Source organism: Rattus norvegicus, chromosome 12 (genome assembly GCF_036323735.1).
Source record: "Rattus norvegicus strain BN/NHsdMcwi chromosome 12, GRCr8, whole genome shotgun sequence".
Lineage (NCBI taxonomy): Eukaryota > Metazoa > Chordata > Mammalia > Rodentia > Muridae > Rattus > Rattus norvegicus.
In genome coordinates, this window is record NC_086030.1 from 39486849 (window position 1) to 39499438 (window position 12590).

Below are 12590 nucleotides of genomic sequence, written 5' to 3' on the forward strand. Positions count from 1 at the left end.
GGCACCCCGGGCTTGGGACATGAGATATCAGGGACATGTTGGGCTGCATGGCCAAGTGGAGATTTTCATGGACTTTCCCTCCCCCTCTCCTCCATTGTCCATTGGTGTCCTCTGTATCTAGTACACTACCAGAAGATCATTCACCGGGACATCAAACCTTCCAACCTCCTAGTGGGGGAGGACGGGCACATCAAGATAGCCGACTTCGGCGTGAGCAATGAGTTCAAGGGCAGCGACGCCTTGCTGTCTAACACCGTGGGCACGCCTGCCTTCATGGCGCCCGAGTCGCTCTCAGAGACCCGGAAGATCTTCTCCGGAAAGGTAGGTTTGGGTGTGCAGAGTTCTGCCTGTATCAGCGTCCTTGGGTTCTAAGTGTAAGAGACACACATTTAGCAAGTGCACTGGGTCATGTAGCTGGTGAATAGGACCAGCCAGACGCAGGAACTCACTCGAGGATCGGTATCTCCCCAGCTCTGTCTCCGTTCTCCTGAGCTGGTTGCCCTGGAAGAGGGTCAGGCACCAGACCCTGCAGATTGCTTCTCATCAGGCGATCAGCTCTGTAGCTTTGCTCACTGAACAGCAACAGCAAAGAAATTCAAACCAACCACTGTGGCTGCAGGGTGCTGGGCTGTCCTTGGCCATGCCCATGTGTCATGTCCCAACCAACAGCGCTAAGAAACAGGCTTCGTTCCACCTGTGTAGATTAAGAGAATGTTGTTTAGCCAGGGAGGTTGGAGACTTAGTTATTGGACCTGCAAAAACAACTCATCACACTGAGCTCTCTTTCCCTTGCAGGCCTTGGATGTTTGGGCCATGGGTGTGACACTATACTGCTTTGTTTTTGGCCAGGTAAGAAAGGGTGATATGTCCTGTCTTCTGAGTGCTGTGAGTGGCTGGTTGCCTTGCAAGGAGACAGTTGTCATTTGCAGATTACATCTCCACAGCTGAATGAATAGATTAAAAAAAGATATTCTTTGGAATCTGCATATCTCTACAGTGTTTTCATTTGTATGAAAATGGTCGAAAGAAACAGGAGGATTAACAGAGACTGTGGAGATTGTAGATACTTGATGAGTTTAGGGCAAATGCACACTGTACTACCTCTGTCTGTTCCTGAGCCTGAGCCAGACATCACTAATCAATCACTGTATTCTTTGCTGCTTAGTACTGATTTGATATTCTTTACATCGGTGTTCCTAGCTACTCTTGCCAGGGATAGAATGGGAACCATAGTTTGTAGAGCATTATTGACTTAGGGAATGTTTTTGGTTTTGTTTGTTTTGGTTTCTCTGTAGCCCTGGCTTTCCTGGAATTCATTTTGTAGACCAGGCTGACCTTCAACTTACAGAGGTCCTCTTACTTCTGCCTCCAGAGTGCTGGGATGAAAGGCATGCACCACTATGCCTGGAAAGGCACCTCTTTTAACTGTGAAGTTCAATCTGATTTTTGCACCTTTCCTTTTTGAGCTTGTGCTCCTGTAGAGGAAAGCTTACAAATTGTGTCTCAAAGCCTGGCATGGTGGCTGGCAGACACTTTTAATCCCAGTACCTGGGAAGCAGAGGCAGGGGGATCTCTGAATTTGAGGCCAGTCTGGTTTTTAGACTTTCAGGACCACTAGGGGTAAAGAGAGATTCTGCCTCAAAGAAAGGAAGGAAGAAGGAAGGTGGAGGGAGGGAAGGAATAATTTTACCTTTTTTTTTTTTTAAAAAAAGACTATTTTCCCTCAATATTTGTTTGGAAATTTTTTTCTTGGGGCTGGTTGAGATGGCCTAGCAGAGAGCACGCAGAGAAGCCAGGTTGGTTCCCAACATCTATATGGCTGCTCACAAGGGGCTGAAACTTGAGTTCCAGGGTTTCTCCCTCCCTCTACTGGTCCCCCAGGGCACTGCACACAAGTGGCCCATATTTACATGCACACACACACATAATAAAAAGTATATCTTTAGAACAATTTTCAGTTCAACATAAGGTTAAGTAAATTCTGTAGTAAAAACCCATGTCTTACTTAGGGTTTCCATTACTATAAAGAGACACCATGACCAAGGCAACTCTTATAAGAGTAAACATTTAGCTGGGGCTGGCTTACAGTTTCAGAGGTTCAGTCCATTATCATCATAGCAGGAAGCATGGCAGGGTGCAGGAAAGCACCATGCTGGTGGAGGACTTCAGAATTCTGCATCTTGATTAGAAGGCAACCAAGAGAGAGTGACTCTGGGCGGAGCCAACCAAGAGCACTGGGCGGAGCCTCAGAGCTCAGGCCCATAGTGATGCACTTCCTCCAATAAGGCCACACCCATTCCAACAAGGCCACACCTCCTAATAGTGCCACCTCCTATGTGCCAAACATATTCCAAATACTACACCCACTTCTTTTTTTTTTTTTTTTTTTTTTTTTTTTGGTTCTTTTTTTCAGAGCTGGGGACCGAACCCAGGGCCTTGCGCTTCCTAGGCAAGCGCTCTACCACTGAGCTAAATCCCCAGCCCCATTACACCCACTTCATAACCCCACCACATGGATTCTTCCACCATATTATAGTATCCATATGTCTGTTTTCGTCATTCCTACCTTCTCTCGGATGTCAGTCAAACCCAGGCCTTGTGCATACTAAGCACCCTTTGAACCACTGAGCTGCACCCTAGCCCTGAGAGGTTAGACAGAACCAACCTGAATTTTCATTAGTTCAGTAGATCTTTACTGTGCCAAGGACATTCTGAGAAAGAGCCAGCCAGGAAGCCCTAAGCCGGTGTCATTGAGGATTCAGTGGAAAGGAATTATCAGTAAATGACTGTCTTGTCAGGTCAGGTGCCCAGCTAGGGATGGCATGGTTGGCAAGAATGAGGTAGGTCTGCTTGGCTGGGGACCACTCGTAGGCAGTTTTGGTCAGACATGACTGGAGAGAAAAAGCCACGCACTTGATGGGGAGATCATTTTAGGTAGAGGGCACCATGGATTGGCTGTGTGTAGTCACACAAAGTCTACTATGGCCCCTGAACCAGGGTAAATCCTCATAACACACACACACACACACACACACACACACACACATACACACACACACACAAACACACTCTGTCTCTCTCTCACACACACAGTCATACATACAAACACTCATAATCACACACACACACACTCTCTCACACACACATACACACACAATCACACATACACTCACAATCACACACACTTTCTCACACATAATCACACATGCAAACACACACTCATAATCACACACACAGACACAATCACACTCACACATGTGCACACACATATTACCCTCAGCTTCCTTATTGCTCTCTGGGTAGGTGGGCGGGGAAGAGTGTTTGCTTTTGCGTCAGTAGGAAATTGAAGCTTCGAAACAAAGCAGGTCAGTAGTGTGGTCGGTAAGGGCTTGACACCTACTAGACATTCCCGTCCTCTACTGATCTGGGGGCAGAGTGAAGGGGAATGGGTCCCGGCCCCTCCCCAGCCTGGGCCACTGCTGTGATCCCTGAGGAGCGACACAGCACAGATGGGCTCTGAAGGATACAGGCGGCAACCACTGAGCACCACACTCCCTGGCCTCTCCACAGTGCCCTTTCATGGATGAACGAATCATGTGTTTGCACAGTAAGATCAAGAGTCAGGCCCTGGAGTTTCCAGACCAGTGAGTAGTGCCTCTCTGTTGATCACGCCACGCCCTTATTCCTTAGTGGTCAGGTTTCTTGAGTTTTCTGTGACCTACCTGTGACTGTTGTCATCCCCAGGCCTGACATAGCCGAAGACTTGAAAGATCTGATCACCCGGATGTTGGACAAGAACCCAGAGTCCAGGATTGTGGTACCTGAAATCAAGGTACTCGGCTGCTGCTGGCTGTGAAGGCCGGTGTCCTGTGCTTGGAAACGTTTTTGGCTCAGCCCTCTCCATAGCACCACACCCTCCTGCATCACCGCCTTCCATGTCCTGGAGCCTCTGGGCTCTGGGCTGTCCTTTCATGGCCCTGTTGAAGATATGGGCCAGTCCCTTGAAGGAACAACAGAGTCAGGGAATGTTAGTGGGCAGTTCATCCTTTCCCTGATGACTTCTACCCTGGGGTAGAAAGTACCACCAGCAGAGACCTCGCCCAACACCCCACACACCCCTGTCGATGGCACATACGCACATCTGACCCCTTTTAAAAAAAAAAAATCTCAAGATGAGGCTTGGGATGTTGCTCCGTTGATAGAACTAGTAAGCGTGAAGCCCTGGGCTCTTGTCTCTAATACCTTATACTGGGTGTTGTTAATGCATGCCTACAATCACAGCGTTTGCGGGTAGAGGCAGGGTCAGAAATTTTTTCTTTTCTTTTCTTTTTTTTTTTTTTTTTTTTTTCGGAGCTGGGGACGAAGCGCTCTACCACTGAGCTAAATCCCCAACCCCAGGGTCAGAAATTTAAGGTTGTCCCTTAGCTACGTAGTGGGTCAGAGCCCACTCTGAGACCGAGTCTGAAAACAGAAAGAAAGAAAGCGCGCTCCTGGGCTTCTGAAGTGCCTGGCTCACTTGAATCGCACGGGTGTCTCTAAGAGGGCCCAGAAGTCCCAGATAAGGACTTAGACCCTGGAGAGGGGGCCTGGGTCCCCTTGTGAGTGTGCCCTTCCATCTGGACCTACCGTGACTCTGTTTCCTCTTCTGTGGACTAGGGAAACACTTTTTCAGAGCAGCACCTCTGTTGTTGGGGAGAGTTGGCGGGGATCAGTGGCTGCTCCTGGGTAGCTGGGCCAAGCTAATGCCAAAATCTGGTTGTTCCTTTCATGATGGGGGTTTCGGGGTGGGGTGGAGAACTGTCTCTGCACACATCACAGCACTGCGGCCCCTCCCGTTCTCCATCTCTGCCTTTTCTCATTTCCTCCCGTCTCACTCACCACCTCTATGCCTGGATCCCAAGCTCCTCCTGCATGCCAGACCCCAGGCCCTGGCCTCTCCCTCCTGCATGCCCTCCTTGGCTCTGCTCGCTGACAGGGCCTCTCGGGAACCAGTGGCACCTGTCCCTTACCCCTCCTGTCATTCGTTGAAGCTGCACCCTTGGGTCACGAGGCACGGGGCCGAGCCACTGCCGTCGGAGGACGAGAACTGCACACTGGTCGAGGTGACCGAAGAGGAGGTCGAGAATTCAGTCAAACACATTCCCAGCCTGGCAACTGTGGTAAGGCGGGCAGGCCCACCGACCAAGAGCTGGAGCTGAGAGAGCCTGAGGCAGGGCTAGAGAGGGCAGGGCTGGACGCAGGCCAGATGCCTGTCAGGATCTTGTTGGGGGCTACTCGTCAGGGTAGGTAACCCTGGGATTCCCGTGTTTCTGTAGAGCCGGGCAACCCACTGCAGGCACCGTACTGCTCTTTAAATTCCTGCTTTCAGAGCACATTAGGGGAGAGGAGCCAGGAAGATGAGGACAAACAGCCCAGAGTTGCAATCACCTGGAGTCAAAGCATCCAAGATGGCGTCCCCAGCCGGTGCGTTTTTCAGTCTCTAGAGCAGCTAACTAGGCACGACCCACATTTCCCATGTGGTTCTCAGGATCAGGGGTTCCCACCTCCCACTGCAGAAAGTTCTTCCAGATCTTGCGACACAGATCTGGGAAGACACTGGACTCCTTTTTGTGGCCTTGAATCTGGGTCTTTGCCCCGGGAAAAGGAAGCTTGAAAGAGTAGTCTTCACCTTGGAGACTGTAGGAGCTACCCCACTGCCAGCCTCTTAGGAGGGTTTCTGGCTCCCGGAGAGAGATGGGAGGCCCAGGGGTTCTTGCTCTAAGCACCCATACCCTTCATAATCAGAAGCCCAGATTATGTTTTGCCCACTTGAGCCGCCGCCCCAACCCCGGAGACTAGCAGGCCCTGGGCTCTGCAAAGCTAGGACTGGGCTCAAGGGTCCCTTTGGAAATTTGAGAGTTGACTCCTGCTCTTTGCTTACCTGCTCTCTCTTGCTTATCCCATACTGACTCTTGCCTCCTTTGGAACTTGAGCTCCAGGGCTGGGCAGTCATCCGTGTTTCTTCTCCCGCCCGGGGCTCCGCACGACCACGCCCACTCACATAACCACGCCCACTCGCCCTTCCTAGTCTACTCTTCACTCCCAGGTCCCGTGCTTGTGGTGGGAGAGGAAGCTGGGTCGGACTCCATGCCACTTTGGGTAGTTGTGTTCCCCAGACACTCTTGGGGGAAAGCGTCTGGCCTGGGGGTCTGCAGTAGGTATTTGTCCGTGGAGAAATGCTTCTTTAACCATTTGTAAGTGGTTCCTCAGGGAAGAGCTGTGAGCACCACCCACGTGTTCCCTGCCTTCCTTGGGAGATGGTCACGCCAAGGAGTACTTGTATGGTTCAATGGAGGGGCTGCAGGGAATGTCCCTGAGGAAGGGACACTTGGCTCTACCATGGATCAAAAAGAGTCTTCTCTTAAGAAGTGAATAAAGGGGCTGGGCTTGGGGATTAAGAGCACCGACTGTTCTTGCAGAGGACCCCCGCTTTGAGTCTCAGAGGACCCACAGCTTACAGCTATCTGTAACTCCACTTCTAGGGGACCTGAAGCCTCTTCTGGCCTTTGCAGGCACCGGCAATGCCAGTGGTATGCACGCACGCACGCACGCACGCTCACACGCTCACGCACTCTACTTGGGCAAACCATTCAATCACATAAACAAAAATTAGAAGAAAAAAAGAAACGGATGAATGCAGAAAGGTGGGGTGTAACCTGCTGAGAGGGGACAATGTGACAGGCAGAAGCTTCCAGAAAGCCCACACTGCTGAAGGAAAGTTCCAAGAGCACAGGAAGAGCCTGCAGGGTTAGGATCAGGCGAGCTGGAGCAGGGAGGGGGTGTGTGTGTGGGGCGTGGTTATGAGGTCTAGCCTTCTCTATGTACCTGTCCCTTGGGAAATACTGAGTGCCTGTCACATGCCAGGCTTGAGATGACAAAAATGAGCTGGCACCAGTTCTTGAGGCTCCAACCTCATAAGAAAGATGGACCCAGAGTTCACCCTCCCCGTGGGATCAGAGGCATGGGAAGGGCAACTAGGGGGGAACACCTCCCAAGGCTCAGAGGGAAGGAGCTGGCTCGTCCCAGAATCCCTTGGCACTTTGCTGTGCTGGGAGCTGTCAGGCTATCCTTGGGGGTGTGGCTTCTCTATTTATTGGCATTCGGGACACTTGCAACACAATCCTCTCCCAAACCCCAGTGCCCCACCCCTCCCCTCCCCCATGGCAGGTGGCTACTGCTCCGTTTTCTTCCTCTGTTGATCTGTGCTGGACAGTTGTTATCAGTGGGATTCTGTACTGTATGGCCTTTTGTGTCTGGCTTCCTTTGTAGTGTCACATTCCCAAGGTTCCCCTGTGTTGTGGTGGTATTGATGCTTGTTCCTTCATAGATGCGCCACCAGTCTTACACTTTCTAGCTGGTGGACATCTGAGTATTTCGACCATGTTGTAAATCAGTGCTCCTCCCTCCCCCCTTTTCGTTTGAGTATTTTTAAAATTCTAGTTGTTTTTGTGCGCATGTGTGATTGTGTATGAATGAATGTTCACACACATGTGGAGACCAGAGGAGGGTGTCAGGTCCCTCTGGAAAGGCCCTTGCCAGCCAGCCTGGCATACACAGCAGTGAAAAGCTAGAGAGACCCTCTTTCAAACAAGGTGGAGGGAGAGGCCTTAACAGCAGGGGTGGACCTCTGACCTCCACACGTGCATGCGCACACCACCACCACCACCACACAGAAAAGATCTGAAAACTTTTGTAGGGGCTGGAAAGATGGCTTAGCAGTTAGGAGCACTGGCTGCTTCTCCTTCCAGATTCAATTCCCAGCACCCATGCATGTGACAGCTCACAACTCTGAGTGACTCCAGTTCTAGGGGGTCTGACACATCTGGCTTCTGTAGGTACTGGGCATGTGTGTGATGCACAGACTTAAAACCCTTTTTAGGGGCTGGAGAGATGGCTCAGTGGTTAAGGACACTTCCTGCTCTTACACCCACATGGCAGCCCACATCTATCTACAACTACATTTCCATGGGAATCGGCACCCTCTTCTGTGACCAGGCATGTATACAGTGTACACACATACATGCATCCAGGCATGTGCATGGTCCACACATATGTACAGACAAGGATGTACACAGTACACACACACGTATGTGCAGGCAAGGCATGTACACAGTGCACATACATGCATCCAGGCATATATAAAGTTACACATATGCAGGCAAGGCATGTGCACAGTGCACACATACATGCATCTAGGCATGTACACAGTGCACAAACATGTGCAGGCAGGGCATGTACACAGTGCACATATGTGCAGGCAGAGCATGTACACAATGCACTCACATGTGCATCCAGGCATGTACACAGTGCATACATACATGCATCCAGGCATGTGCACAGTGCACACACATATGTGCAGGGAAGGCATTCATACACACAAAATGTTTTAATTAAGAAACAGACGCAAGGGGGTTGGGGATTTAGCTCAGTGGTAGAGCGCTTGCCTAGGAAGCGCAAGGCCCTGGGTTCGGTCCCCAGCTCTGAAAAAAAAAAAAAAAAGAACCAAAAAAAAAAAAAAAAAAAGAAACAGACGCAAAAGGCCAGTGTACATTCCATTATAGGGAGGGCCCAGACTGGGTGAATCCATACAGACAGGAAGATTCGAGGTTCCCAAGGGCTGTAGGGAAAGGATGCAGGTATGGGGTTTTCCCTCGGGGTAATATAAATCCGAAACTGGATCAAGGTGATGCGCATGAACTAAGACCATTCAGCTGCATGGTACTTGGTTTCCACATCATAAATGCAACCGACCACTGGCCAAAAGTACCTGAGACTGGAAAATGAGGTTTGGATCACACATGTAGACCTGACTTGTCATGCCCTAACTGATAGGGTCTAAATGTCAGCTGTATAGCGTTCTGTGTTATAAGTAGTTAGAGATGGGTTAAGTACGCTGGGGAATATGCCAAGGTTATAGGAAGATACTGAAATCTGTGTAAGGGACTTGAGCATCCATAGGTTTTGGTAGGCTTTAAAGGTTCTGAACTCTTACAATGGTAAGTGTCTCTGTGTGAATCCCATCTCAGTTTTGAACACACATCATCTCTTCCCCAAGAATTATCATGATTCGGTCCCCAGCTCTGAAAAAAAGAACCAAAAAAAAAAAAAAAAAAGAATTATCATGATATGAAAGCTTGTTTCTTGTTGGAGTGGAGTAGGGTGGTCCCGGGCGACTTCCAGCAATGACACAGCCACCTCTGGACCACACGGTCTTGAGGCTGTGTAGGCTAGAACTGAATTAGGACAAACCACACGTTAGAGCCAGGAGCTTGGATCTTAGGGGAGCCAGGCAGCAAGCTGTCCCTAGGCTCAGGATGGCTCTGGCTGGCAGCTTCTGGGTAGGAAGGGTCTTCGAGAATCATGGGAGCTGGCAGGGACCAGAGAGGGGAAGGTGGTATGTGGAGTCTCCCTGTGTGGCCCAGCCATCATTGCTGTCTTTCTTCCCCTCCCTCAGATCCTAGTGAAGACCATGATTCGGAAACGGTCTTTTGGGAACCCATTTGAAGGTAGCCGGCGGGAGGAGCGTTCCTTGTCAGCACCCGGAAACCTGCTCACGTGAGTGTCCGCCATCTTCCTTCCAGTGTTGGGGAGGGGTACTAGAAGCTATGTCTGGGCTCCCCCAACACAGCCAGCATCCACCTGTTGGCAGTGTACCCACCCTGGAGCTCTACCTTCCTCTGAGGACTTACTCTTTCACTGGGGGTCTCTGGGTGGTAGCGCTCTGTGGCCGCAGGAATGCGTGATGGACGGACGAGCCAAATGGTTTCACTCTGGGACTTTCTAGGCGAATACACGGGTCCATTCACCTGCTCAAAACGCCCACGCTGGTACAGGCTCTCTGGAAAATGCAGGGGGTCTACTGTCTAGAGTTTGGGGGCATCCCCAAGGTCTCTTCTCACTTCCCTTTTCCCTTCCTCTGGCAATTCCAGCAAAAAACCAACCAGGGAGTGGGAGCCCTTGTCTGAGCCCAAGGTAATGCCTGCTGTCTACCTGCCTGTACCGTTGCCTCCCTCCGCTGGGGCCTGGGGGCGGGCAGCTGCAGAGCACGCGGGCGTCTCCAGCAGGCAGATGTGCCTTCAGCCTGGGCTGCTGTGCCTGGCTCACCGAGGGCGTCTGGGGTTACAGTGAGGGGCATCCAGGGGCTTGGGTCCCGCGGCTCGTCCTGCATGCGGGCTGGGCTGTGGTGCATGGCGCTCCACCCGGAATGCCTGTGAACTCACCCAGGTCTGCAGGCCCCGCTGGATAGCCGCACACCCGTGCACGTCACTGGCAATGAGAGTCCTTTCGTGGCTCTGGAGCTGCGATCTAATTATGCACACGGAGCGTAGGTCAGGCCTGCTGCACTCTGTGGCTCTTCACCACGGCTCCTCGGGTGGGTTAAAAGCTAGAAATAACCTTAGCAGGATCTAGATCTTTCTCCTTCCTGCCTGTGTATCTAGGCCAGCACAACCTATAACTTCTGAAGCAGATGAACGCTTTGTCCCTGTAAGGTTGGGTGGGCTTATTTGGTAACCCTGCTCCCCCGGGTGCCTGGATTAGGGTAGAGATCCCTGGGTCCTTCTCACTGACCCTGATAAGGTTGCCAGAGTCTACCGGGAACTCCTTTCAGCTGCTTCTGTTGTTAAAACTAGCTTTATGAGGGCCAGGGGGATCATTCGTTTGTTAAAGTGTTTCTCAGGCAAGCATGAGGTCTTGAGTGCCCTAGAACCTATGTAGGTGGGGCCGCATGAGTTTCCTCAGGAGGTGGAGACAGGCCGATTCCTAGAAGTCACTGTTTAGCCTAGCATCAAAGAACAAAGTTTTTCCTCAGACAGTACCTGGGGGAATGGCCTCCAGTTGACTTCTGGCCCGCATACACGTGTGAACATGAACACAGACACACAGTGGCTTTGTCAAAGGCTGGGGCCGTAGCTCTTCGGTGGAGTGCACGCACCAAGCCGTGGGTTTCATCATCCCCAGCCCGGAGAAGCTCTGTTCTACCCACAAATAATTAACACTCCGTAGCCCATCACTGTAAAGTGTGCGGTGGAGTCTCCTGGCCACCAGAGTAGTTTCAGCCCCAGAGGGGACCTGAGTCCTCCGAGCTGCATCCACCCGAGTCTCATTTCCCAGCATCCACTGGTGCCCGGACAGTTTTCTACCGCTTTGTCCATTCTGCAGGGCTTTTGTAAATGGGTGGTGCAGCATGTGGCCTTTCGTGTCTGGCCTCTCTCTGCCACGTGTCGCTCGCCCACGGTGCAGCACGTGCCAGCACTTCCTGCCTTTTCATAACTGAGTAGTATTTAGCTGGACGGCAATATTTGGATCCATTGGTGGACAGCGTTTCTGTGTAGGCCGTCAGGAACGAATGAACTTGCTGTGGTCCTTTGAATCAAATGGAAATTGCTTTTCTCTTCATTGGAATGGCCTTATCTGAGGGCATTCATCAGGCTCCTGTATCCTAGGAGCCAGGGGCTCGGGTGATGTAAGAAAACACCTGCCATTTGGGACTGGTGTTTTGAGAGGAGAGCCAGGAAGATGTGTCTGAATTAGCAGCTAGGCAGATGGCTGCCTTATCCCCACCTTGTTCCCAGGTGACCTGGTAGCCCACCTCTGTGTTCATGAGGCACCGGGCCCTTACTCTTGAGGTCTTGCCCAACTGGACTGTGGGCCAGCCTGTTCTTTGTTTCTTTTTATTTGTTTGTTTTCAGTGAGATCAACATGGCAGTATTCCAACAGACTTGAGCTCCCCTCCGTGCTATTCAGCCCCTCCTTTCCTTACTCAGCGGACACAGCATCACCTAGGTTACCTGTGAGGGCTGGATATTTGTAGGGCTTATTCGTGGGAGATCCTGGGCCTAGGCCTGTCTGCACCCATTGGCAGCTTTAGGGGCAGATATTCTTACCAGGAAGTCACCTCTGGAAATGAAAGGACCAGATAATGTAACTCCCAAATGTAGGTGGTTCTTCCTTAGGGACACGTGGGTATCAGTTTACCATCCCTGTGTAGGGACAGAGTCCCCCGTTTGGGTAGAATACACAGATCATTGTTGAGAGTTGGACAGTGGCCCTGAGTGGCAAGGCCGGTGGCTTTTCCTCACAGGTAAACTCTGCTCGAAGGAAGCCTGGAGCTAAGGTCCACTCCATAGGGCTCCCCTTCTGTCTGGTAAACCCCATCCACGGCTGGCACATCCGGCAGGTCTAGTGGGGTTATGAGGGACTCTTCTGAGAAGGGGGTGGTCTTCCCTTCCTTCCCAAGAGTCTTCCTGTGAGCCTAGGGTGGTAGGCTGGGTGTTGAAGGCTTTTCCTGAAGGCCCCATGTACCGGACCAATTCACACACGTCCTTGCCACTGTCCCAGGACTTCACAGTGGGGTGACTGAGGACAGGCGTCACAGTTTGTGCTCTATAGACACTCCTAGCCTAGAGGGTAGAGAAAGGAGAGAGTGCTCTGTACACCTCAGAGAACACAGCCCACTGGAGGGCCCTACGGTGATTTGGGGTGTTCCATAGATACCTTGGCACCTGTTCTATGGTTCTTTGGTCTTTCAGGTAAATCTCGCTTCTCTATAG

At 51.3% G+C, this 12590-nt stretch overlaps 1 protein-coding gene and 1 long non-coding RNA gene across 10 annotated transcripts in view; one reads left to right on the forward strand and one right to left on the reverse strand.

Annotated features, from left to right (window-relative positions):
• Camkk2 (calcium/calmodulin-dependent protein kinase kinase 2) overlaps positions 1-12590 on the forward strand; it is a 53892-nt gene that overhangs the window by 35021 nt on the left and 6281 nt on the right. For 4 of the 9 annotated variants that reach the window (XM_039089812.2, NM_031338.2, XM_039089810.2 and 1 more), the window contains 7 exon segments: positions 122-321; positions 796-849; positions 3571-3644; positions 3745-3832; positions 5031-5159; positions 9494-9594; positions 9969-10011. In XM_039089812.2, the coding sequence (XP_038945740.1) occupies positions 122-321; positions 796-849; positions 3571-3644; positions 3745-3832; positions 5031-5159; positions 9494-9594; positions 9969-10011 (689 nt within the window). 9 annotated transcript variants of the gene reach the window in all.
• Positions 232-3751, reverse strand: LOC120095972 (uncharacterized). The gene is made up of 3 exons (XR_005491968.2): positions 2087-3751; positions 450-694; positions 232-368 (listed from the first exon to the last, which is right to left on the reverse strand). It is a non-coding gene; the product is annotated as an uncharacterized LOC120095972 (long non-coding RNA).